At 49.7% G+C, this 24,421-nt stretch overlaps 1 protein-coding gene across 11 annotated transcripts in view; it reads left to right on the forward strand.

The window, feature by feature from the left end:
* AFAP1L2 (actin filament associated protein 1 like 2) overlaps positions 1–24,421 on the forward strand; it is a 96,733-nt gene that overhangs the window by 40,746 nt on the left and 31,566 nt on the right. For all 11 annotated transcript variants that reach the window (XM_077877544.1, XM_077877542.1, XM_077877546.1 and 8 more), the window contains 3 exons: positions 15,957–16,085; positions 22,813–22,887; positions 24,268–24,362. In XM_077877544.1, the coding sequence (XP_077733670.1) occupies positions 15,957–16,085; positions 22,813–22,887; positions 24,268–24,362 (299 nt within the window). The remainder of the gene's footprint in view (positions 1–15,956; positions 16,086–22,812; positions 22,888–24,267; positions 24,363–24,421) is intronic.

A 24,421-nucleotide genomic window follows, 5' to 3' on the forward strand; every position in this document is an offset into this window, starting at 1 on the left:
AAGTTTGGGATTCAGAGCTGGAATTGTTCTGGAGATTCTGAATGGGGTCCCCATGACCAGTTTTGAATGGAAAGGCCTGAAATTTTCAGAAGCGTGGTCTGGAGGAAGGGGGACACTTCACCAGCCCCTCCCCCTCCCTGCACGGTCTTCAAACCTGTGAGCTCCTGCTCTAGGCTGGATGGATGCCTGACCAGGTGCAGGAGGGGAATGGCCAAAGTGAATGCCAGGATGCAGACCCTTGTGCTCAAGAAATCTGATTTGAGGTTTGAGACAGGTGGAATTCTAGGGACTTGGAAAAATTAGCAAGTAATCTCTTGTCCAAAGAAATATAATATGGTGCAAACAGCCCCCTCACTATGCGGAAATGGAAAATTCACTGTGGTTGGAAGCAGAGGGACTGATTGAGAAGAGGTTGATTCTGAGATGTCATGGGTTATAAGAAGCATCCTCAGTTGGGTAACACCACAGATGAGGTGAGGAAGTAAAAGGAAATGCTTCTGCCTTATGTGCAAACAGTTGCAACATGCATTCTTATTTTATAGTTTCAAGGAATATAGTCATGAGAAATAGGTATTTGCTTGCCTTCCCCATCTTTAAAAAAGAGTATTGATATATAGCTGGCACCTGGAAAATACTTTTGAACAGCTGTTATAGGACAGGGCAGGGCACATTGATAGGCTGAAATGATGACCAGGACTGGGGTGCTCTGAAAGCCTGGTTTGAGGGTCGAGGGGATAATCGCTCAGAATGTGGCATGTGTGGTTGTTGCATTAGAGAACCTGGTTACGCCAGAGAAGTGGCTAAAGACAGTTCCAGAGTGTGCAGGGCTGGGGCCACAGTGTGGGAGAAGGTATAGGGTGAGGAGGTGAGGCAGGGAGGAGCTGAGTGGTCCCTTTGAGATGGGCTCGGGAGAGGAAAGGGGATCTGTATCAAGAGCCAAATGCAAACCTCAAATGTTCCCCCAAACTGAAATGCACTGGAAGAGTCGGAAGTCGTACATCAGCAGTTTCTTTTGACAAATTTTGGCTGAAACATGAAGTGAAAACAATGGTCCTACTCAAAACTCTGTGATACCTTTACATTGTTTATATAACAGAGCTTCAAGGGTTTCAATTTAGAATATTTCTGTGATGAATAACTGGCCTTCGTTCGTGTCAACAGAGTACAGCCTGCACCCAGTAACCAAATCTACTTCATCCCTGTCATGGCTGGTTTCCTAGAAGAGCACTTCTCTCCCCGCCCCTCTCACCTTGATCCAGCCGAGCCAATGCACTGAGAAGGCTCCACCTTTCCCAAACCCTTTACCACCATTCCCTTGAACTCTCCTTCAAGAATGATCTTTAGTCCTTCGTCTGCTCTTCAGGATACAGAATTGCTTCAGTTAGCAGGTTTGGAAAGCCCTGGGTGGATATAGGAAATGGAGCTTTCCACAAACTAATTGTGTGACTTTGGCAAAGTCTCTTGCTCTCGGTCTCTGAATGCTGTTTTGTTTGCATTAGGAATCAGGAGGAGGGGTTTTTTCATGATTTTAACAAACAAAAAAATTAACAAAACCCAGGTGAAATTAATTTTCAGAATATTTTTTTTAACTCCATACATTCAAAATACCATCATGTCAACATATAATTGATATTTAAAGAAGACACACATACACTCGAGATATTTTACATTCTCTTTGGTGGGGCGATGAGGAAGTGGCATGAAGTCACTCACAGCACAACTCAGGTCAGACAAACCACATTTCACTTGCTCAGTAGCTACCTGTGGCCAAAATAATTGGGCAATCCCATTTTAGATCAAAAGTCAGTCCCACTCGGAAGCAGAGTTATTTTGGTTAGTGGACCCATCTGCCCACAGACAGCTTTGCCCACAGATCTTGCAGCTTTGCACTAATTTATTAAAAGCCAGTGTGGGTTTGCCACCATCCATGAAGTCTCTTTTAAAAATTGGACAATTAAAAGCCAATCTTGAGGCCACAGAAGGAAAAAGATCCTGGGAATCCCAAGAAAGGCCCACAGTTTCATCTCCTCAATTCCCCCAATTCCCAAACTGGGAAAACCAGAAATTTTTCTGTGAGGTTGGCACAAATGAATTTGGAGGCATCTAAAATGACGTGAGACCATTTATAAACCTATCAACCACTTCGTATGAGTTTTTGTGCATTTTGCTATAGAAATATTAATGTCTTTGGTTTCCGGGTATTTCTTCAGACCTCGCTGGGGCATCTGTGCTGTGTTCCTTTTCTAGAATCTGAGATATACTAAATTTCAAAGCACCTCTGGCATTGAAGGTTTCAGATGAGAGATTATGGGTCTGCAATAGTGTTTTTCAAACCTTTATTGTGACCTTGGTAAGAAATGTATTTTACATAGTATCCCAGGACACACACCCACAACCCCCCCGCCAAACCAAAGGTTTTATGAGAGATTCCACTCCTTTACTAGATACAGTGCATTTTGATATTTTCTGCTAAATTGTGGTTTGTTTGTTTTTTTAATAGCTCTAGGTCCTACTCACTGAGTGGACAGCAAAGCCCGCTCATGTGTCCTGCCCACAATTTGAAGGTGGGGTGAGCCCTGTACTGTGGATCATGGAGATCAGCACAAGGACATCGCCCCAGTCAGAAAAGAGAGAGGAGATGGGTTCCTGGCAGGCAGGCAGCACCACCCCCACCCCTCCCAGCATCCATCCCCATGCTTGCTGCTTTCTACCGTGGTTTAACCGGGACTACACAGCTGTGCCTTCAGTGTTTGTTGGCCACTGTCAGCAATTTTTCTGGTGGTTTGGGTACCATGTGGGTCATCCAAGAAAATTGCCTGGCCTTGTAGGCTCTGTGTTTGGACCTTTTAAAGGGAGCCCTTTTATGGCTTTGGGAAATTGAGGTGTGCCTTCTAAAGGGGGTGGAGCCACTGTTAGGACTTCACTTCCATGTTAATAAGGACCTTTTTGGTCAGTAGTGACTAAACACCAGCCTATGTGAAAAGGGGGAATTTACTGGTTCATGTAGTTGGCAAGTACAAAGTTAGCTTCAGGAATGGCTGGACCTAGGGACTCTAGCAATTTGGGTAGGGCTCTGTATCTTTCTCTGATTACTAGCTTTGCTCCTCTCTGGGCACTGGCCTCGTCCTCAGACTAGAAAGGGGTCCACTCCAGCTCCAAGTATACATCCTCATGGCTTGTAATCCAAAGAAAAGAAAGACCTCTTGCTCCCAAAGCCCATAGAGCAAATCCTAAGGAAAATTCTGGCCTTGCTTGAACCCATCACAGTGGCCCGAAGGATGGCCAGTCCTCAGCTACAACCCCATCTCCCGAGGTGGGGTCAGCCAAATCTGAACCACAGAGAATAGGTCGTCCCACTACCAAAGGAAGGGAGCAAGAATGCTGAGTAGACCAAAATCACTAATTTTCATTCCTTACTGATTCTTCACTCCTGCAAGGGGCTGATTTGAAGTCGATGGGGTTCACATAAAGGGATTACGTACAGTTCTCTATGTGATAGTCAGTTCTTGTCCATTCGAGATGTTCTGCTCACAGAAGCAGGTTGGTTTAGCTCGACAGCTGTTCAGATCTGCTTGGCTTTGTTAAAATTGCTCCTTTGTGTGGAACTTTTGCTTTTCCATTCTTCCTGATATTAAGGACCATTTTAGGCTGATTCTCCCTCTCCCTCCACTCCCCCCCCCCCATACCTAATCACACCACACCCATTTTATCAGCTGTTTGATCATTGGGGTCTGGCCCCTGGCACTGGGGAGTCAGGTGTGGAGGGGGAGAGGTGCATTTTCCCAGCTCTACTTCCAGAGCCAGGAGCTGCAGCTTGCACCCCCTGGATGCTCCCGTGGGGCTTAGCATCTTGAAGCCCATCAGCACTGCCTGGGATGAGTGACGATCTTTGTTCAGACACTTCCATTTCTCCAGATGTCACACTGTCTGGGGAGTCCCCACTGGGCTTTTAGAGTCTCCCCCCGCCCTCCCCTTTGGTTTCTACTCTTGCCTTATTCCTGAGGCTGCCTGAAGTTTGTGTTCACTGCCCTCTGCCTCCTTGTCCTCTGCCCTTACCCTAGGCCTTTGTGACGTTTCATCTCAGGCTTCTCAAGGTGTGTGTGTGTGTGTGTGTGTGTGTGTGTGTGTGTGTGTGTGTTGGTTTTCCCTGGGCCTTTCCCCACACTTTGCTTTCCTTAGAATTTCACTTTCTGGACAGTTTAATAAGCAAATCTTTACCAGTGTAGAGTAGATTTGGATGAAGGGACCTGTTGATTCTGGGCTCTATATTTACAGTGTGACCCGATCTCCCCTCAGTGAAAGAGGGATGGTGATGCCTAGCTCGCAGGGTGAACTGAAATTCATGCAGACTGCCTGGCCCAGGTTCCAGCATCAGAAGGTGTGCTGGGTTGTCTACACTCCATTTGCCAGCAGAGGAAACTCCCTCCTCACCCCCCATCTGGCTTAATGAAAAAATGGGATGTCTTGGCCACACTTAACTGAGTGGTAGAGGGGAAGGTTAGTCTGTGTCTGGGCTGAAATGCTGTTCTCAGACTCTCCAGGCCCTGTTTTCCTTCTCAGGCAAACTATTCCCAGAGGTGGCCACTGGGGCCAGGGGTGACGTCCCAGTGGATGAGGGAGCCTTAAGAAGGAGACGGGCACTGCCTAGGCAGAGTCCCAAGGCTGAGGCCCATTGCTCGTCTCTGGTCATGGGACCTCACAAAGGCAGTCCTTGGCTGGGAGAATGAGATACTCTGATTGGCTGAGTCCAAAGTCATGTGGCTGCCCAAGGAGTAGCGGCGGGGTTCTAGTCTCACCCAGACCACCAATGTGGTGGGGTACAGGGACTTCCCAGAGGGAAGGTGGGTACAGATGAGAAGGTTAGGTGGATGCTGGGGGCTAGGGGGTTGAGCAGCCGATGGGTACTGCTCACTCCCTGGCTTATCCCCACTGAGGCGGTAATTTTGATAGCGTCGTATTCTTTGCCCAAAGGACCATTGCCTGGGTTGGTTGTGGAGGCAGGCAGCTGGCAGCCTGTGGGTGGAGAAGGGGCTGGAGAACAGACAGAGGGTGGGACGAGAGGGTGAAAGGGCCTGAGAGCTAGCTCTCACATCACGGCCTGGCACTGGCTCTTCTCCCCGCGTGTTTCTGGGGTCAATTTTAACTTGTTGAGCCCAGGCTGGAGAGCTCTAGGAAGCTTTGAAACCCTTCATTTGTTTATGTTCAGCGGTGTTTCTAGGAAGGTGGTTCCCTAGAGGGGCTTAACCCAAACTCCACCTCAGGAGCCTCTGCTGACCTTCTGTGAGGACATGGTTTCATAGTCCTACAAAATCAGATAGGGATGTTTCCCGTCACCTTTTGGAAGCCGCCCTACTAAACTTATAATGTATGTGGTATGTGTTGGCAGGGGTGGGGGGCGATGTTTATGAAGGCTTTCTATGGCCATCTTATAGGAGGAATTTAGGTTTTATTTAGTGGCTAACATTGAACTTAGTATATACACGGGATGGGATTATTTGTGGTCTTTATACAAATCCTATTAAGTAGGTACTGTTATTTTACAAAGGAGACAACTGAGGCCCAGAGAAGTTAATTAAGCTCCCCAAGGCCACACAGCCAGTATATGGTGAAGCCAAGAGTAAACTAATATTTGGGGCTAAGACTTGGGGGCTTTGAATCTGGAACCTCATACAGGTGGGAAGGACCTGACTGACATCGCTGCCTCTGTACCAGGAACCCAGGGGAGTGTGAGGGCAGGGGTGAGACACTCCATTCTCTGGGAGCCACCAAGGTCCTGGCCAGACAAAGAAGCTTGGGGATCCAGGAGGCCTTCATTCCCTAGGCCAACTCCCATGGAGCTCGAGGCAGGGCCCTTGCCTGTGTGGGCCTCTGGACCCTGGATCAGCGTGGGGGATAAGGGGGGCAAGCTGAGTCCAAGGTCAGGGTGGTGGTGGTGTTAGGTTGCCAGGGCTGCTTTTACCCGCTGGAGATGGAGGCCTGAACAGGATGCAGCTTCCTCCAGCACATCAGTCCACCAGTGTTTGGTTACTTTTGCCAAATGCTGGAAAGAAACAGGAAATTGGGATGGAGGGTGATTTTTTTCTTCTTCCTATGCATGTTTACTAATAGCAAATGGACAGAATACAAAAAGCGAGTGAACAGAAGACATAGCAGCCCCGGCCATGGTGTCTTCCGTCTGCGCAGCAAGTCGCTCTTCTGCTTTGAGGAACCGGGGAGGGTATAAAGGGAGACTACAAACTTGCCCTCAGCTCTCCACTCAAAGATAAGCAGTTACTTCCCAGCTTCTTTCTGTGTCAGACAGTATTTTCCCCAACTTCCAGTGTGAACGCGAGTGACCCTGACAGCCTCTTGTTCGGAGACTGAAACGGCTTGTGCCAGCTGCGGGACCTGCCAGGCGGAGGGCCACCCCGCCGACCCTTTGCGCCCCACCCACACAGCCGGCCTCCACCAAGGCTGAATGAAGCCACTCTTCTGGCAGATTGCATTTAAGGAATGTCCTGACTGTGTCAGGGAACAAAGGCCTCCCAGGCCCCAAAGCTGCCTTGTCTGGCCTGGCCCCTGGTGGCGGCTCGGACCTGGCATGTCTTGCCCTGGCCTCATGTGCCCCCCTGAATTGTTGGAGTGCCCTAGGGAATCGAGTGCTGCCCCCCAGGGTTCCTGGTCTCAAGGGGAGTGACTGCCTCCCTGTCCTTCCTACCTGCACCCTTGACCAAGTTTGCCTACCACGGTGCCATCTGGGAGGGAGATGCCTTGCGTGCTCCCGGCCCATCTGCCGGGGGCTGCCTCTGGCTGGTCATTCCAGAGATGTTATCTGGCCCAGGTGGGAGGACCACAGTTACGGCCAGGGATTGGTGAGCTCTCTGCCCAGACCTACTGGGACAGATAGCCCAGAGCCTTTTATTTTGCTTTACTTTTTAAAGGATTTATTTATTTAATTTCTTTCTTTATCTATGAGCCTGCACATAAGCATGAGTGGGGAAAGAGCAGAGGGAGAGAGAGAGAATCTCAAGCAGACCCTTTGCTGAGCAAAGAATCCCTCTCAGGGGTTGATTTCGTGACCCTGAGATCATGACTTGAGCCAAAAATCAAGAGTCAGTTGCTTAACCGACTGAACTGAACCACCCAGGCACCCTGCCCAGACCCTTTTAGTAGGAGGCAACTCAGGAGAAGTTTTCTTTCTTAAGATTTTATTTATTTATTCATGAGAGACACAGAGAGAGAGGCAGACACATAGGCAGAGGGAGGAGCAGGCTCCCCGTGGGGAGCCTGATGTGGTACTCGATCCCAGGACTCCAGGATCAGCCTAACTGAAGGCAGACACTCAACCACTGAGCCACCCAGGCTCAGGAGGAGCTTTCCTAAGGCTGTGTTTTTGTGTGTTTTTGTGCGTGCATGCGTGGAAGCCTCATGCTCAGCAGGTGTTTTCCAAGCACCGACTTTGAGTGAAGCACTGCCCGGGCACGGTGGGGAAACCAAACCAGGTCTCCCCTGCCTACACAGGGCTTTCATTTTCATTGGAGACCAAGGACTCACATTCAGGGGACAACAGCAAGCAGTAGAGATGGGGCAATGGCCGATGGGCCAGGGGGTGCCTCTGGGCAGGCTGAGGCAGAGTGGAGGGGGCCCTGGGCAGGTACGGGCCTCTCTCACTTGTTCTGCTCAGTTTGATGTCTTCGGCTGTTACCGTGTGAATTTCCGAAGGGCCCCGGCGAAGCAGCTCTGGTTCCAGCTGGCTCCGTAGCTGGGGTTGGAATTCTGCTCTTGGGGAGGTTTGTTCCATTGGAGAGGTCACCAGTGAGCAAGCAGCCTGAGTTGTTTTTCCAGTAGGGCAAGCTGCAGCGAAGCATCTGTCCCATCTCTTCGGCCCGCACAGCTCATCTGGGAATGCAGAGGGCAGCCTCTTCGTGGGGAAAGTGTTTTAAGTGATGAGACTCCAAGATAGGTGAGAAAAAGCAGATCTTGCAAAAACGATGACAAGCTGACCTTGAGGGCCAGGCCCTGCCAGGAGTGGTGCATGCGCAATGCTGGTAAAGGAAGCAAAACCCTTTCATCCTCACCATTTCTTGAGAATAGAGATAAAGAAAAAGTCCTGGAGTATTTCTATTCTTTTTCTTTTTTAAGATTTTATTTGTTTATTCATGAGAGACACAGAGAGAGAGGCAGAGACATAGGCGCCGAGGAAGAAGCAGGCTCCCTGTGGGGAGCCCAATGTGGGACTCCATCCCAGGACCCCGGGATCATGCCCTGAGCCAAAGGCAGTTGTTCAGCCACCGAGGTACCAGATGCCCCCTGGAGTATTTCTTATACTGGAGAAAGTTATGTCCGTTTCTGGCTCAGTCTTCTGGGGTCGAAGGAGGCAGGAACAATGAGCTTGCCAGAGGGCTAGCCTGTGAATGTAGGTCTTTTGGGTACTGCTCACCAGTGATAAGAATTTCCACTTATTTAAGCAAGACAAAGAACTGAGCTCAACAGCATGTAAACATGGAGACATATTGGTCCTTGCCTTCCACATTCTTACTTTCCAGAAGGGAAAAGACTTTTTGGTGGAAAAAGGTATTTTCAAGTATATTTGACTATGCATCAGGCATCAACCTAGAAAGTTCTACATGTAAACTCAGAATTGAGTTCTGTAAAGAAGGACTGTGGAAGTTTATTTTGCAAGGAATCTTATAATGTACTAACAGGCAGGGGCCAGATTTTAGAACAGCTTGTCTGTAAGTCACATTAAGGATTTGGAATCAATCCTAAGAGCAAGGAAGTCATGAAAGAGTTTAAGAAGTAGAGTGACGTAGGGGCACCCGGGTGGCTCAGTTGGTTGAGCGTCCAGTTCTTGGTTATGGCTCAGGTCATGATCTTAGGGTCGTGAGATGGAGCCTAGTGTTGGCCTCCATGCTCTGCACAGAGTCTGCTTAAAATTCTCTCTCTGCCCCTCCTCACGTCCAAGCACGCGCACACACACTCACATTCTCTCTCTAAAAATAAGAAAATCTTTAAAAATGTATAAAGTAAATCTTTTATGAAGCAAAAACCACACCTTTATTTATCTCTGTGGTTCATACACTTGGCTGCACATTAGAATCTCCTGGGAAGCTTGAAACACTCCTGGGGCCCAGGCCACACCCAGAGGAATTGCAGCAGGATCTCTGGGGGTGGACCCAGGTTTCAGGAACTTTTTTTACCTTCCCAGGTGATTCCATTGTGCAGCCACCGCTGAGAATCACTGCTTTTCCATTTGTATCCGTGCCCCTGAGTGGGCATGAAGGGTAGTAAGTGTCCTGAATGCAGCACGTCCTTTCGAGTTGGCAGAAAGGTGCTTTCAGGAGCATGACAGACTGGGGTCAGGACGCAGGACCCTGCTGTGTCTGTGGAGAAGCACCCGGCAGAGGGGATATATGGACATGTGGAGACATTTGGGCTTCCAACGTCCATGCAGTGGAATACCACACCTCAATCAAGAAGAGCAAACTTGTCATACAGGCAACAACATAGATAAATCTCAAATGATTTTAAGATTAAGGAAGAGGACTAGACCCCGAAGGCTCAGCAGGTTGCCAGGGATGAGGAGGCGTCAAGTCTGATAGAAGCTACAGGGTGACTGAACCGTGAATTGCCCTGCACACCGAGAGGAGCCATTCCACAGGAGGCTACATCGCCCTCGACTCCGTCTGTAAGAAGTGTCTAGAATTGGCAGATCCAGAAGGACCACATTGTCAGCGTACTCAGTGCCGCTCATCTGTACGCCTCCGAGTGATTGAAATGGTCAACTTTATGGTATGCGTCTGTTGCCACCATAAAACACCAAAGAGGATAAAGCCACTTATTAACATGCCAGGCACTCGGCAGGTACTTGGCAAAGGCTGGCGTGGCGTGCGGCACTTCCGGGGAAAGGAGACTTTGGCCCGATGTGCTCCTTCTTAGGTGGAATGAAGGGGTGTGTTTCTCCAAAAGCTCGCTCTTGAGGACTTGAGGATTCTCTGGGATCAGAAGGAATGGACTTGACATTTTTCTACCCTGGGTCACAACCACAACCCTGGGTGCTGCTGCTCGTCACAGAAACGTATCCCGTGTTCTGAACCGGGTCGGTCCCCAGCAGTGGGGTTCTTGCAGGGAACATGCCCGGTGGCTCCACCTTGGGAACTGCCGGGGCAGGGCTCGGGGTGCATGTCTTTGTACTGACAGCACAGGCCTGTTTAGTTTCGTGTTTGGAAGGAAAATCCTGCTCCATCACGGGTCTTCAACAAATGCACCTGAATAAATACAAGTGTGGGCATAAAACAGCAGGGGAAGCATGAACAGCTTTTTCGGCATGTTGGGAAGACATTTATGGTTGGGAAGCTGGGGGCCAGAGAGCAAGACTGCCTCAAGAGGAGAACCCGGGGGCGGAGGTCATCTGGAGGCGCAGCTTGGCTGTGGCCTCGGGTGCTGAATCGAGTAGTTGAACGGCCGGGCTGTGCGTGGGCCTTGGAAGCCCTGAACAAAAATCTTATTGATGGTTCGTCAGACCCTGAGCAGACAACTCTGAACTTTAACAGAGCCAGGATGGAAAGCCTGCACAAGGGCCTACAGTTTCCAGAATGAACAACACACTTATTTTTCCCTCCCTCTGCTGGAGGACGAGAGAGACCAAAGTGAGAAGGGGTAGGGGGGAGGGTGTTGGGGGTGTAGGGAAATGGGACGGGTGCCTTCCAGAGTCTCAATGAAATGGCCACATTCCTCCGAGCTCCGAGGGCTGAAAAATGTCAGCAGGGTTGGCACCCGCTAGGGCCCTGCTTTTGTTGACTGTTATTTCCTAGGGTCTGTAGCTGGGCCTGAAGGGAGCCGACCACAGGAGAATCCCCGGCCTCCACTGTGCTTAGCACCTCGTCAGAGCCTCAGACCTGCAAAGGCTGACCCTGACCCTCTCCGGGAAGGAGCTCATGCCCAGCCCGGAATGCAGACTGGGCACGCTCAGAGACGACCGTGAACAACTGGCCATGATAGGAAGGCCTCTCAGGAGACAGGCTGGTTGCTGCTGGTTGTGGGCTGCTCCGGAGAGAAGGGACCTGGATGGGCCTTGAAGGATGATGCAGATCTGCAGAGGGATAGAAATGCCATCCCCAGGCCTTGGGGCCCTGGTTCCTGGTCCTGTATTTCTTCAACACGGGGGCTTACCGTTCACCTAGCACTGCTGTTTTAGAGGAAAAGGGGAGCATTTCTCTGCTTTCTTGGTGCTTCTCCCACTCCCCCTCCTGCACCCCCCTATCCCCACCACCACCCATCTGCCTGGCCCATCATTTCCCAGTGGCAGGGACCACAGGCCTGTGTCTGATGGCATTCTGCAGCTCTCATTCACCCAGGGCATCTGAAGTCCCTGCATCTAGTGGAATCATCACCAAGTCCCACGGCCAGGCCGGCTACTCGTCTAGAGCCGCCCGCTGCCCCTTGGCCAAGCATGGTGGAACAGGAGGCAGGGGTCGTGATCCAGAGAAACCTCCCTGACTCCTTGGGAACGGGATGACAGATAGCAAATACTTTGACTTGGACATACGTGGATTTGAGCTCCAGTGCCATTGCTACTATGGTTGGGCCTCGGAGCCCATTCCCATGCTGTGCCTTTGCAGGGTGGCGGGGAGAATTGGAGGTGGCAGGGCACAGGGTCCTGCGGTTCACCTGTGGTTCTTGCACCCTTGCTGAGCCTGACCCCAGGTTCCACCCCCTCCCCATTACCCAGGGGTCCCCCGAGTTCCAGTGGAGCCCGGGAGCCCTTAGGAGAGGCCGTGGTCTCCGCTCCACCGGGGGTGGGGCTACACAACAGAAGACACAGCCCACCTCTCCCCTGAGCCATGAGCTTGGCAAGGCAGAGGATCAGGCGGGCACGGGTCAATAGCTCCAGCTACTACCACTCGAGTCCAAGGTCTCTAAGTGGACACCCCCACCCTCGGCCCATCCTGGGCCCAGCAATCCAGCCAATCAGCCCTAGCGGTGGGCCTGATGCAGGCACCTCCTGAGCCTCCTCACAACCTCGCCCCCAGCAAGCCCGCCCCCACACCCTCGTCCTCCTCATCTGCCCTGCCTCCCCTCCTGGTCCCCTGGTCCCCTTCCACTGTCCTCCCCACCGCTTGTACTTACTCGATCTCTGGCGTGTTGGGCCAGCGATGGGCATGGCCTCCCCATGGCCTCCCCTGCGGGACAAGCACAGGCTCCATAGCAAAGCGGAGCAAGCCTCGTTGCCCGCCTGATCTTCACTTTGCAGTTCTGGCCTCGGATCTCCCCCCACCCCCACCCCTTCCCCTGTGCTCCGTGCGCCCCGAGGTACCGACAGACCTGTGGCTTCTCAAATATCCCCCGTGCTTTCAGTGTTGAGTTGTCTGAACATCTCTCTTCCTTTTCCTAAAGTGCCTCTGCCTCTTCCCCGCGAACTCCTATTCATCCTTAGTGGCCAGCGTATAAATTCCTCCTGCACATCACCCCTGAGTTTGTGTCGTGGCGCCTTCCTGATCCTTGGACACATTCCTGAATCACTTCTCTTCTCACCCTGTGTATTCACGGCCCCCCTCCCCAGACATGGCACTTCTGGAAAGACGGGGGACCTCATCTCGGTCAACTTCGTCTCCCCAGAAACAGGCACGACACTCTTTACCCTTTGGCCCCGGTACATATTTGCAAGCTTGCTTGAAAACAAACCAAAGCTGTTTTCCAGGAATCCGGCAGCTTTGGGGAATCACTGAGGATGTGAAACTGAAGACACACTGGAGTTTTAGTGCCTTTTTCTTTTTTGTAAGCGGAAGTAGCAGCAGTAACAGCCTGGAAGGGATCAGAAGGTCAGGAAAAGCGCAGCTTGAGATCCTAGCTGCTTCGCAAGGCCCGTTCACTTTTCCACATCCCCTGTAGCTGAGTTCAAGGCTCGGTGTCATTTCCTCAGATTTATCCTTTGTTTTCCCTGCTTTGACTTCTTTAAACTCACTGCTTTTTAGCTTGTCGAGTTCCTGCAGCCAACAGGAAAGTCCTGAATAGCTGTTCAAAAAAATACTCAAAACCAAACAAAAACAACCTAAGGCCTTGCCCTACTGCACCTCTTCCCAGAAGCCTTCCAGGCCTAGGAGTCTTGTCTGATCTCCTCTCACGTTTTTTGACGTGAAGTTTTGGTGGTGTGCCTTGGTCTGAATGTAAATCTCATCCCTCGGGCTGGTCTCGCTCTGCCTCTGTGCTTGCACAAGGCAAGAAGCACACTGTCCGGATCCATTTTACTTTCCTGGTTGGTTTAGGCCAAGGGCCCAGCTAAGTGCTGGGCACATCCTGAGGTCCCACCGTCTTGACTGGTGGGCTCTGGGAGCTAGCTTTTGCTGGCACCCTTTCAAACCCCACTCCATTAAGAATCTAATCGGTTTTAAGTAGACTCGGCAAAGGCCAGTGGCCTCTTGCAGACCCACTCTTTCAATACTGAGGAACAGGGCCAGAGATTCTGCTGCTGGCCCAGGGCCTTTCCTAGGCAGAACTACCCAAATGTGGCTTCCTTCTGGCCTTATCTGAACTCTCACCATCTATCCATCTCTTCACTGGCAGAGATGAGGGCCACCTTCCAACCCACCCTCCAAGCCATTGGCTGCATGCAGCATCTGGGCTGCTGGCTGCATTTTACCTTCACTTGGCTTTTGGCAAGCCAGATGGGAGTGGACACACAGCCCTCTGGGGAGCTCGTTTTGTTCTTCATTCTTTACCAGGACCTTGAGAGGGAGCGTGGAGCTTTCTCTGCTGCTTCTCTGGCTTTGGCAAACTAGAGTTTCTCTCAGGAGCACCCTTGCCAGGAAGAGAGTGCTCTGATTATGCGAGGCGGTGCACACCCATGTGGGCGAGTTGGCTGACCCTTGTATTTGATCTGATAGTAACGTGAGCTGGCACTGCCTTCCTCTGAAACAAGCAAATCATCACCCCCATCTCTTCTTCCAGCTCTCCCAGCAATGGCAATATTCATTCCAGGGAGTCTGGATTTATAGGAATGGGGTTCAAAGGCTATGACCGTACTGAGGTCCAAGGAGGGTTTGAAGAGAAAGAGGCCACTGGGCTCTCCCTTAGAACTAGGAGAGCATGAGGGCTTCTTTCTCAAATGAAGGGAGTAAGAAGATAATCTAGGGCTCTTGTTCCATTTTGGGGAGCTAGGCTTTTGGGGGATGTCGGAAGGATGCCCTACATGGATAGAGGCATCCAGTGGGGTGTTGCCAGTAGCTTGGTCTTAAGAGTCAGACAGCAAACGGGCTCTCTGCCCCGGGCCATGTGGGACATTTTGGGCCTTCTCTGGGCCATTAGGCCCATGTCTGCAAAGTGGGCATAATTGTGCTTATCTCTTCAACTTGTTGTGAACTGGTAGGTGCCTAGTGAAGTCATTCATTTATTCATTCATCCCATAAACATTCATTCAACACAACAGTGCAGGTGCCAAAGATGTAGTGTAGGATAGATGTCCTCTCATCGAGCTGGTAGATTTTGTCATTTATAACTTTGTGAAATGGGCAGGGCCTATGTGGTCTTCTCTACTTTCCAGATGAGGAAATGAGTTTGGAGAATTTGTGTGACTGCTCAAAATTCCCACAGCGGGTGATACGGAACAAATCAGGACTTCTTGGCTGCCATCTTTGGGAGCAGGGCCCCAGATGTGGGCTCTGGCACTGCATCCAGACCTGCAATTCTCAGTGTTGGCTGCACACTGGAATTACCTGAGAAGGCTTCAGAACTGCTGATTTGTGGGGCACCTGGGTGACAATGTCAATTAAGCATCCAAGTCTTAGTTTTGGCTCAGGTCATGGATCAAGCCCCACATTGGCCTCTGCATTCCACGTGGAGTCTACTTGGGATTCTCTCTCCCTCTCCCTCTGCCCCATTCATATTCTTTCTTTCTTTCTCTCTCTCAAATAAATACATCTTTTAAAAAGGAAAGAAAAAAAAAAAAGAACTACTAAGTCCTGGGTTCTACTCCCAGAGATTCTGATATCATCAGTCTGGGATGTGGTTCAGGTATCAGGATTTTTTAAAGCTCTCCAGGTGACCCAATGTACCAGGGTTGGAAAGCACAGGGTAGAAGCTCAAGAAGCTGGCTGCCATTACTGAGCATGTTTTGGAGAGCCAGCTGGGCAGCAGAGCTAAGATGACCCCATGAGCAAATACAGTATCCTATTCTTAATAGAGATTAGATCACAGATAATAACAACAGCAACAGTGGTGAATGCCCTGCTTCTACACTGTTGTCCTCTGCACTGTCCTCTGCACTAGCATCTCTGCAAGGTGGCTCCAGTGAGAAATTGAAAGGCACTTCTACAATGGTGGAGCCAATTTGGTACCTTGAGTCCCTGGGACCAGCGCATTTGGCCAGCTTGGGAGTGATGCTGGACTCAGTTTTAGTTGAGGTGGCTTATTTACTGAAGAAACTCAGGAAGGTTTTATTTTTCTGTTTGCCCAGCTGTGGCTTCTGATGGGTCATCCATTTTTCTGTGGGGACAGCATAATCACTGTTTTATCTCCTTGGAGTGACTGTGTTTCTGTCCATGGGGAAAGATGAATAAGTGGGTCAACCACAGCATTTCATTTGATGGTTATAGGTTTGATCTGTGTTCAAGTTCCCCAAACCCGGAACTGTCCTGACTGACTTTTTATCAAGTAAGCAATCCTGTTTCCAGACTCATGGCCTGATGGGCTTGACTGGGCCGTCTTGGCCACTGTCACTCCAGCAAATGGTAGGCCTACTGCTTAGGCCAAGGTCAGACATCTCAAATCCAAGGGTCTGTTTTCCTCTCCCCAGGACCCTAGCACTGAGAATCTCACCTTTCGGCTGGGCCTTCCAGGTGCTTCCAGGCTTACCCCAAACCCCTCCCACTCGGGACCATAAGGTCCATGGTGAGGTGATGCAGGATCTGAAGGCGTATCTGAGCTGGGTATTTGGAGAGAAGGCAGTGGCTATAAAGGGGGATTCTCTTTTCTGTTTCTAGCCTTGGAGCAGCTGTTGACAGAGCTGGATGACTTCCTCAAGATTCTCGACCAGGAGAACCTGAGCAGCACAGCGGTGGTGAAGAAGAGTGGCCTGGCTGAGCTCCTCCGACTTTATACCAAAAGCAGCAGTAAGTGTGGCCTGAGGGCCTTTAAGAGATCCCCATGGAAACAGAAGGGTGGTCCTGCTAGGGCCGCCATAACAAAGGCCCACCGACTGGATGACTTAAACAATAGAAATTTGTTTTCTCAGAGCTCTGGAGGCCAGAAGTCTGAGATCAAAGCATTGGGCAGGGAAGGTTCCTTCAGAGGCCTCCCTGTTTGGCTTGTAGGTGGCCGTCTTCTGTCTGGGTCTTCATGACATCTTCCCTCTGTTATGTGTCCGTGCCCAAATCTCCTTCATACAAGAACACCGTGTTACTTACCTCTTTAATGACCTCTTCTCCTACTGCAGTCACATTCTGAGGTTTTCAGGGCTAGGACTTAATACATGAATTTGGTGGAGCGGGGGAACACAATTCAGCCCATTGCAATAGTGTAGGAGTGATGGGACGTGGATGGGAGCCCAGAAATCTCTGAATGCTCAACACAGCAGCCCTGAGTGTGGTTTGAAACAAAGTGTTTTCAAAGCACTTATTCAAAGTGGAGAAGGGCAAATACACCATTCCAATAATAGCCAGCGCTTCATTGAGTATTTCCCACCTGCACACATAGTAATTGGTTTCATCTTCAAGTCACCCCTCTGAGGCTGGTGCTCTTGTTACAGATGAGGATGTTACAGATGAGGCCTGGAGAGTTTAAATTACTTGCCTGGTGTCTTATGGCCCAAAGGAAAACATAGTTTTAAGGTTGTAGATCACAGAACTCTGAGTGCAGAGTTGGGTTTTTTTTTTTTAATATTTTATTTATTTATTTATTCATGAGAGACACAGAGAGAGAGAGAGAGAGAGAGGCAGAGACACAGGCAGAGGGAGAAGCAGGCTCTACGCAAGGAGCCAGATGTGGGACTCGATCCCGGGTCCCCAGGATCACACCCTGGGCTGCAGACGGCGTTAAACCGCTGCGCCACCGGGGCTCCTATCCTTTTTATTGAGGTAGATTTTACAATCAAGGATGTAGATCTTAAGCATTCAATTCAGTGAGTTTGGCAGTTGTGTACTCCTGTGTACATACCACCCAAAACAAGACCTAGAACATTTTTATCATTCTCGAAGGTTCTTTTTGGCCCCTTCCCAGCAAACTCCTCCCCACCCCCACCCTTCACCCCAAGGTAACCGTTGTTCTGATTTCTCCCACCGTACGTTAGTGTTGCCCATCCTAGAGCTGCTTATAAGTGGAATCATTTGTGTCTACTTTATGTCTGTTGTCTCTCACTCAGGGGATTTGTCCACACTATGAGCTCCGTCAGTAGTTCTTTCTGTTGCTCAGTAGTGTTCCGTTTTGTGAATACACCACAATCTGCTGATCTGCTCCCTTGTTGATGGACATGCGTGTTGTTCATGGGTTTGGGCTATCATGAATAATACGGCTGCTCTGAACGCCCTTGCACAAGTCTTCTTGTGGACATTTGTTTTCATTTCTAGCACATTCAGATTTCTTTTTTTTAAAAAAGGAAAGCTTTCTTGTGAAGTCCTGACAGTTTAGTTGAGTCTATTTTTATGTCGGATGTTTGAGAACTGGAAGTGATATTTTGGGACCGTAAGGGACCACATCTAATCCATCTGCCTCAGAGCAGCTGAAATGCATGCCGGAGGAGGGAAGTGTACCCTCTGTAGCCACCACTGTCAGGAAATTCTCCCTTTCAGCCAACCTGGATCCACCAGGCTACGTTTCAAGGGCTTTTTTCCTTTTCTTTGTTCCCTGTGGAATAAATGAGACAGAGTCCTAAAGCAGAGGCATGTTGCCTTATGCCCAGCAGCTGCCTCTTCTGCTGGAATGAGCTGGCTCTCTTAGCCTTCCATAAGAGGTGTTTTCCTTGAGTCCCATTTGTGGGCTTTGCTGCTGGCCAGGCCACCCTGTGGTTCCCAGGCTCCTCCTGGCTCCCTGGCTGGCGGCTCCCTGGCTGGCGTTGGCTGAGCACTGGTCAGCAGCACATCAAAGGTGGGAATGCTAGGTGGGAAATCCACATTACCAAGCCAGGGGAGTTCGAGATGAGTCACCTGGGCGGAATCTATCAATACAACCCTTTAAGGAGCACTTGTGGACCGTTTGGATGTGCTCTGACTTGTGATGTTTAATGATAGACGACACCTCCATCGGGAATTGGAAGACCCATGTGATGGGCCCTGACCTCTGGTTCTTGGTTCTGAATGCTCTCAGGGCCCCCTGGGTGGGGTCCCCTCTTTGGGTTAATGTGCTGTGCAGCTTCCTGTAGGATGACCTTTGTTTCACCCCAGATCTCTGCATGTTCTGCTCTGATAGAGTCAGGCCCTCCCCCCACCGTCGGTGTCTGCAGCTTGCAGGAGGCGTCCCGATGTGGACTGCCCGCAGTGCATCCCTCAGACCACCGGAAGTACGTGCACAGCCTTACTGAGACCTGTGGCTGCCACTCCTGTTCTCAGGGCTGATGTCCATTCAGGTCCTCTTCGTGCTCTCTTAGCTAGGAGGGTGGTTAGAGCAGCAGCTAGCAGCCCATGTGCATGTACACTGTCCCAGCACAGTCCCAATGCAGGAAATGGTGTGCACTATGCCCCCTAGCCCCCATCCCAAGGCAGTGAGAGAGTTGTTGTCCTCATCTTCTCAACAAGGGAAACGTACACTCAGAGAATCACTTCTTTAAGGCCCACGGCCGTGAGGCACAGAGCCAGGGCTCAGGCCTGGGCAGGTGCACGTAACCGCTGTACTGCCCTCATTGTCCCATTTTCCAGATGCATCTGCACCACAGTAGTTGTGCTACACAGCACAGAATCCAAAGTCCCCCTGAAATCAAAGCATTTGTTTTCCTTCTCAGCCTCCCAGGCCTGTGTTGCTGTATTTTTTTCCAGCAAATTAGCTCAGCTTGATGGGACTTGTATGTGGAGGCAGGGTGATCATTTTGAGATAGTCTGTGGTCTACACTGGCTGAACTGTTGTTTACTCCCACACATTTTGGGGAGAGTATGTGTGAGAGAAAGAGAGAAAGTGTGTTGTTTACCCTTTTCAAATTATCCATTTGGGTTTTCTGATCTTTTATTGTATGAGTGTAACGAGAATTTTCTACTCTCTCTACCTTTCATCTGGATGGTGAGGTCAAGGTAGGGATTGAGGTTTATCGGGAGCCAGTTGTTGGTTTCTGCTTTCAGCTGAGAAGGCCGAGGGTCCCCCAGTGCCCTGCTCAGAGACTCTGGAAAAGTGTCAGGGGCTGCCCCTCTGAGGGGAAGAGCTGCTCATGTTCTGTCTATATAATGGCAGTCCCTATCCCTCGCCCCTCCTTATCATCCAGTTCTCTGGGAAGGACCACCCCCTGCACACCAGGGTCATTCCCCAGGAGCCACACGCTCACTCAGGAGCATGCTGAGCTCTCCTTTCCAACCACACTAGTTGTCATTTCCCACATGCTCGTGTTAGTGATCCCATTATTCTCTCTTTCCCCCACCAATGTTGGGCTCATTAAAGGTAGAAACAGTGTCTTCTATTTCGTCCTGTCCTGTATCCCCAGCACCTAGCAGGGTGCCCATGCCCAGTGCACTTGTGAAGAAAATGAATGAGAGAAAATTCTCCAACCCAAGGCTACTGCTGACATGGGACAGACAGCTCAGTAGTCTCCCATTATAGGGCCAAGTTCACTTGGAGCATTTCCCAGGATTGCAGATGGTCCTGAGAGCCTGTTAGCTACCAACCTGGATGGTTGGTAACCAGCACCCATGAAACCAGCACCCATGAAAACCAAAACCGTGACTAACCATGGCCTTCGGCAGAGTGCCCAAGGTGGGAGATGCAGCCTGGGGAGTGGCCAGTGTGAATTTTCTCTGCAATTTATAAGCTGCCATCTTGGGGAGGAAGCACCTGCCTAATATCTAACAGTTAAAATAAGGATAACAATATCTTGCCTTTTTTTTTTCTTTTATTTTTTTACAGGAGCATGGGCTTAGTCAACAGCAAGAAAAAAATAAATGAACATAAGATGAACATTGCACTATTTACATTCCTTCGATTCCTATTTTGATCTTTATCAGAAGCATCTGAATATTTTTATGTAGTTGCGGTTTGCCTCTGTATTCTGCTTTACATTATTTTTACATTTAGAGTTGCTGTCTGTGCACATTTCCATGTGCTGATAGTTCACGTACTTTTTCTTTTTCTTTTTTTCTTTTTGCTATTCTGAAACATCCTTTAACTGTAAATATTGGATATCTTTGTAAATAGTAGACAGAGCTACTTTGTTATTTTTCACAGCTGGGTAGTGCTCACCAGTGGATGAACAGTGATGCTTAACCAGTCTCTGATTAGTGGCATTCAGGTTTTGTAATTGGAAAAAAAAAAGGGGGGGGGGAGGGTATCCCTGGATGGCTCAGCGGTTTGGTGCCTGCCTTCGGCCCAGGGCGTGATCCTGGAGACCCAGGATTGAGTCCCACGTCGGGCTACCTGCATGGAGCCTGCTTCTCCCTCTGCCTGTGTCTCTGCCTCTCTCTCTCTGTTTCTCATGAATAAATAAATAAAATCTTAAAAAAAAAAAAAAAAAAAACCACCTTAGGAGCACCTGGGTGGCTCAGTCAGTTAAGCGTCTGCCTTCAGCTCAGGGTCCTGGAATGGAGCCCCACGTCAGGCTCTCTGCTCAGTGGGGAGTCTGCTTGTCCCCTTCCCCACTCCACCCCCTTTTGTGCTCACTTAGTCTCTCTCCTCTCTCAAATGAATAGAATATTTTTTTTTAAAAATCATACAGCATTACAATAAACATCCTCAAATAAAATTTTGTTTATATGCTCGAGTTTAGGACAAATTTCTGGCAGTGGCAATGCTGGGTTAAAGAGTATGAACACTTGAAGAAAAAAAAAATATGAACACTTAAATTTTCCTCCAAAATCACTTCCAAAATGTCTGTGTCAATTTATGTACTCTCTAGTAATCCATTTATTGTCAAAGGTGACATACTGTTATAAATGTTGATGTACCACATTTTCTTTTCACCTTTTCCCGTTACTGAGCCTTTGAGCTATTCCCCCTGTTTTAGGCTGTCATTTTTCATCCTTGTTAGTTATAGTGTTAACTTTTTCAAGTTCCTTAATATTTGAGTTTTGTACTCTAGGAAACTTAAGAGTTAGATAAAAACAGGCAATATTCATCACAATAGTTTTTCCATGCAATGCAGGAAAGGCACATGGGTTAGCTGTTTTGCTCAGAATTGCATGATGAATGGCAGGGCCTGCTGCCTCCCCCTGCAGAGGACTCGTCCTGTGTGCTGTCCTCTGGAGAAGGTACTAACCTGGCCCGTCTGGATCTCAGGCAGTGGGAGTACACCAGTTGTGGCTAACTACATTTCGATCTTATCATTCCCTCCCGTGAACTGTTGCAGTATGGGGTGACGTTGCTGACTGGTCCCGCAGGCTGATGGCAGCAGATCCCTCTGGCTGCGTCCTCCCCCCGTTCTTCTGGGTTTCCAGGGCTCTGTGTTTGCAGGCCTTTTGGCTGGAGGCCAGGCAACCTGCAGTGAGATCTGCACAGATCTCACACTGTGACCTGCCTCCTTCACCAGAGGCTTGAATACGGGCACCTTGGCTGGGTAACAGGGTCTCCAACTAGTGTAGCCACAGGTTACTAGGAAATGCAAATTAAGGGGCAAAGAAAGAAATGCAGGAGGATTTCTAAGAGGAAGAGCACTAGGATGAGCTTCCTCTGCAGTCTTCTGAAGAATAGGTCTTTGGGGCATGAGAAACTGAGCAAGTGTTAGGAGACTAATATTTCTCTGCTCAGACAGGCCCTGGAAAGGTAACCTACACAGAGATGATTTTAAAAGAGGGAAGAGCTGTGTTGCTGTAGGGTTCAATCTATAGGGTAGAACAGGTGCCTGGCAGTGCTCCATATGAATACATATGAGTATATGTATTCATTCATTCATTTATTTAGATTTATTTTCTCATTTGAGAGGGAAAGAGAGAGAGTGAGAGTGCACAAGCAGGGGGAGAGGCAGATGGAGAAGCAGGCTCCTCACTGAACTGGGAGCCTGATGTGGGACTCAATATAAGCACCCCGAGGTCATGACCTGAGCCAAAAACAGACGCACGCTTAATGGACAGAGCCACCCAGGCGCCCAGTGCTCTGCTTTTATTTTTATTTATTTTTATTTTTTATTTTTTTTTTAGTGCTCTGCTTTTAATTCCCAGCACACTCACCCCACCAAACACAGAGCTCGCGATTTGGGGGCCTCAAGCCCCCACAATGGCACCTCACCTAGAGCCATTGGGAACTAAATTTCCAGTTCCTCAATGTGACCTCGCACACAGAGACATCACTCTGATGAGCCCGAGCAAGTAACTCAGACTAGAGTGAGAATGACTCATATGAGATAGTTTACAATTTAAATGAAATGCTAGGAAACACAGAGAAATCTGCTTGGTAGAATATGGGGCAGATCTTTGAGGTATGGGTGCCTTTCCACTTAAGACTTTTATTCCTGAAGCTATCCTTCTGTACCTATCTTTTTTCCCCTCCCACCCCCACCCCACTCCCAGGTTAGAAAACATAACAGTCAGCAACTTGGCATTTCTGTTTTTGGAAATCTGTCAACTCTATAATGGACTCTTTCAATCAAGTCAAAATGTTGTATGCTTTTACTGGAACCCATGCTAATGACAGCGTCTCTCGGGGGACACTTTCTCTCTACAAGCCATTTCCCATTGCGGAATCACAGGAAACCTTTGTCTTCCCATCTTCCCTCTGCAGGTTCTGATGAGGAGTACATTTATATGAACAAAGTGACCGTCAACAAGCCGCAGAATGCTGAGTCCCAAGACAAAGGTACTGTCTAGGACTGCTGATGGCCTGGCCGGCTTCCGGGATGGGGAGGCATAAGCTTTGGTCCCACCCACCCCCTTCCTCCCCAGCCAGCACCAGACAGCCCATGGGAGTTATTTCTGGCATTCACATTTTGGTTGATGGTATTTTGGGTTGATGTATTTTGGGATATTTCATCAGGCCACCTCCTTGCCTCTTAAAGGTCTCATGTCCCCTCTGTGGATAAGCAATCTGACCCTAAAGCCTCTCAGCTTTTCCCAGCATTATCCCAGGAATAGGAAGTCATGGTCAGATGTTCTAGGAAAGCAGTCACTGTATAGTGCTGACTCCACACCCAGCTTTATATCTTTTGGTAGAAGTCTGGATTTTATGTGCCTGTGAGAGGGGGCGGGAATAGAGAATGGAAATGCTGATGTCAGCACCTGCCTTAATATTCTAAAGTCTTGCTCAAAGGTGTTCTCTTGGCAGAACATTATATCTTAACATTGGAAGGACATATTGTGTCTCCCATGACGTCTTATTTACTCTTCTGCTCTGTTCTGCTCTCTTCTTTACTCTGAAAACCTTCAGGAATGGGTCTGCCAAAACCCTAGGGAGGGGAGGCCCAGAGGTGTTGCAGAGCTGCGTAGTTGTAGAGGAAAGGGGATTAGAAGCCCCATCTCCCAACTCCCAAGCCTGTGACTGAAATGCAGAGGCTTAGCCAGAGGTGGGGATGCAGCTCTCCAAAGCATTCAGTCGTGTTAAGGGCTTGGCTTCAGGATGCCTGCCACCAAAGCCCTGGGGTCAGATCTGTGTGAGCCTGTCTGTCCTGGGGCTGGCCGGGCCGCTGTCTGAAATGGTCAAGCTCAGAAGAGCCTTTGGAGCCCTTTTCCTTAAGAGCACACAGAGGGCTGGTGGCCGAGTTCTCCAGTGTGGCTTTTGCACCTCCTATTCCACTGCCAAGCCTGGGGCTCAGTAGAAATTATCCACATGCAAGCTGCCACTGTGCCCAGGGCCATTTGCCTTCTGGGGAAACTGGGATGGAAAGAGCCATAATCACAGGGTCGGAGCTGGGAGCTGCTCCACATAATGACCACAGGGCAGCTCCTCTGCTCGCTAAAGCTCTGTGGCTGGGCCATTTTTGGCATAGGGCAAATGGAAGAGAGGGTGCGGAGCCTGCCCGAAACCCCAGAGCAGTTCCTTCTGAGGAATCTGCCCATGGCTCAGGCACCACTGCACCCTATTCTTGGAGGAAAAACCACATTGGCTCCTGGGACCGCCTGCCTGGGTAATTAACACCTGCTCAAATAGATCTCATGGCACATGTGACCAGACATTCCGGGGTAACGGGACCTGCTGTGAGGCTGGGCACCCCTCATCAAAGCTTCTGTTTGCTGCCCGCAGCACCTGAGGAGCAGAACCCACTGACCAACGGGGAGCCTGGCCAGCACTCTTTGGCCCCTCAGAAGAGTCTTCCAGACCTCCCACCACCCAAGATCGTAAGTGTTTGTCAGAGACCCCTGACCTCCTGACTGGGGCCCCTGTGAACTTCCAGTTG

The sequence above is a fragment of the Canis aureus genome, chromosome 29, assembly GCF_053574225.1.
Source record: "Canis aureus isolate CA01 chromosome 29, VMU_Caureus_v.1.0, whole genome shotgun sequence".
NCBI classification, from domain to species: Eukaryota; Metazoa; Chordata; class Mammalia; order Carnivora; family Canidae; genus Canis; species Canis aureus.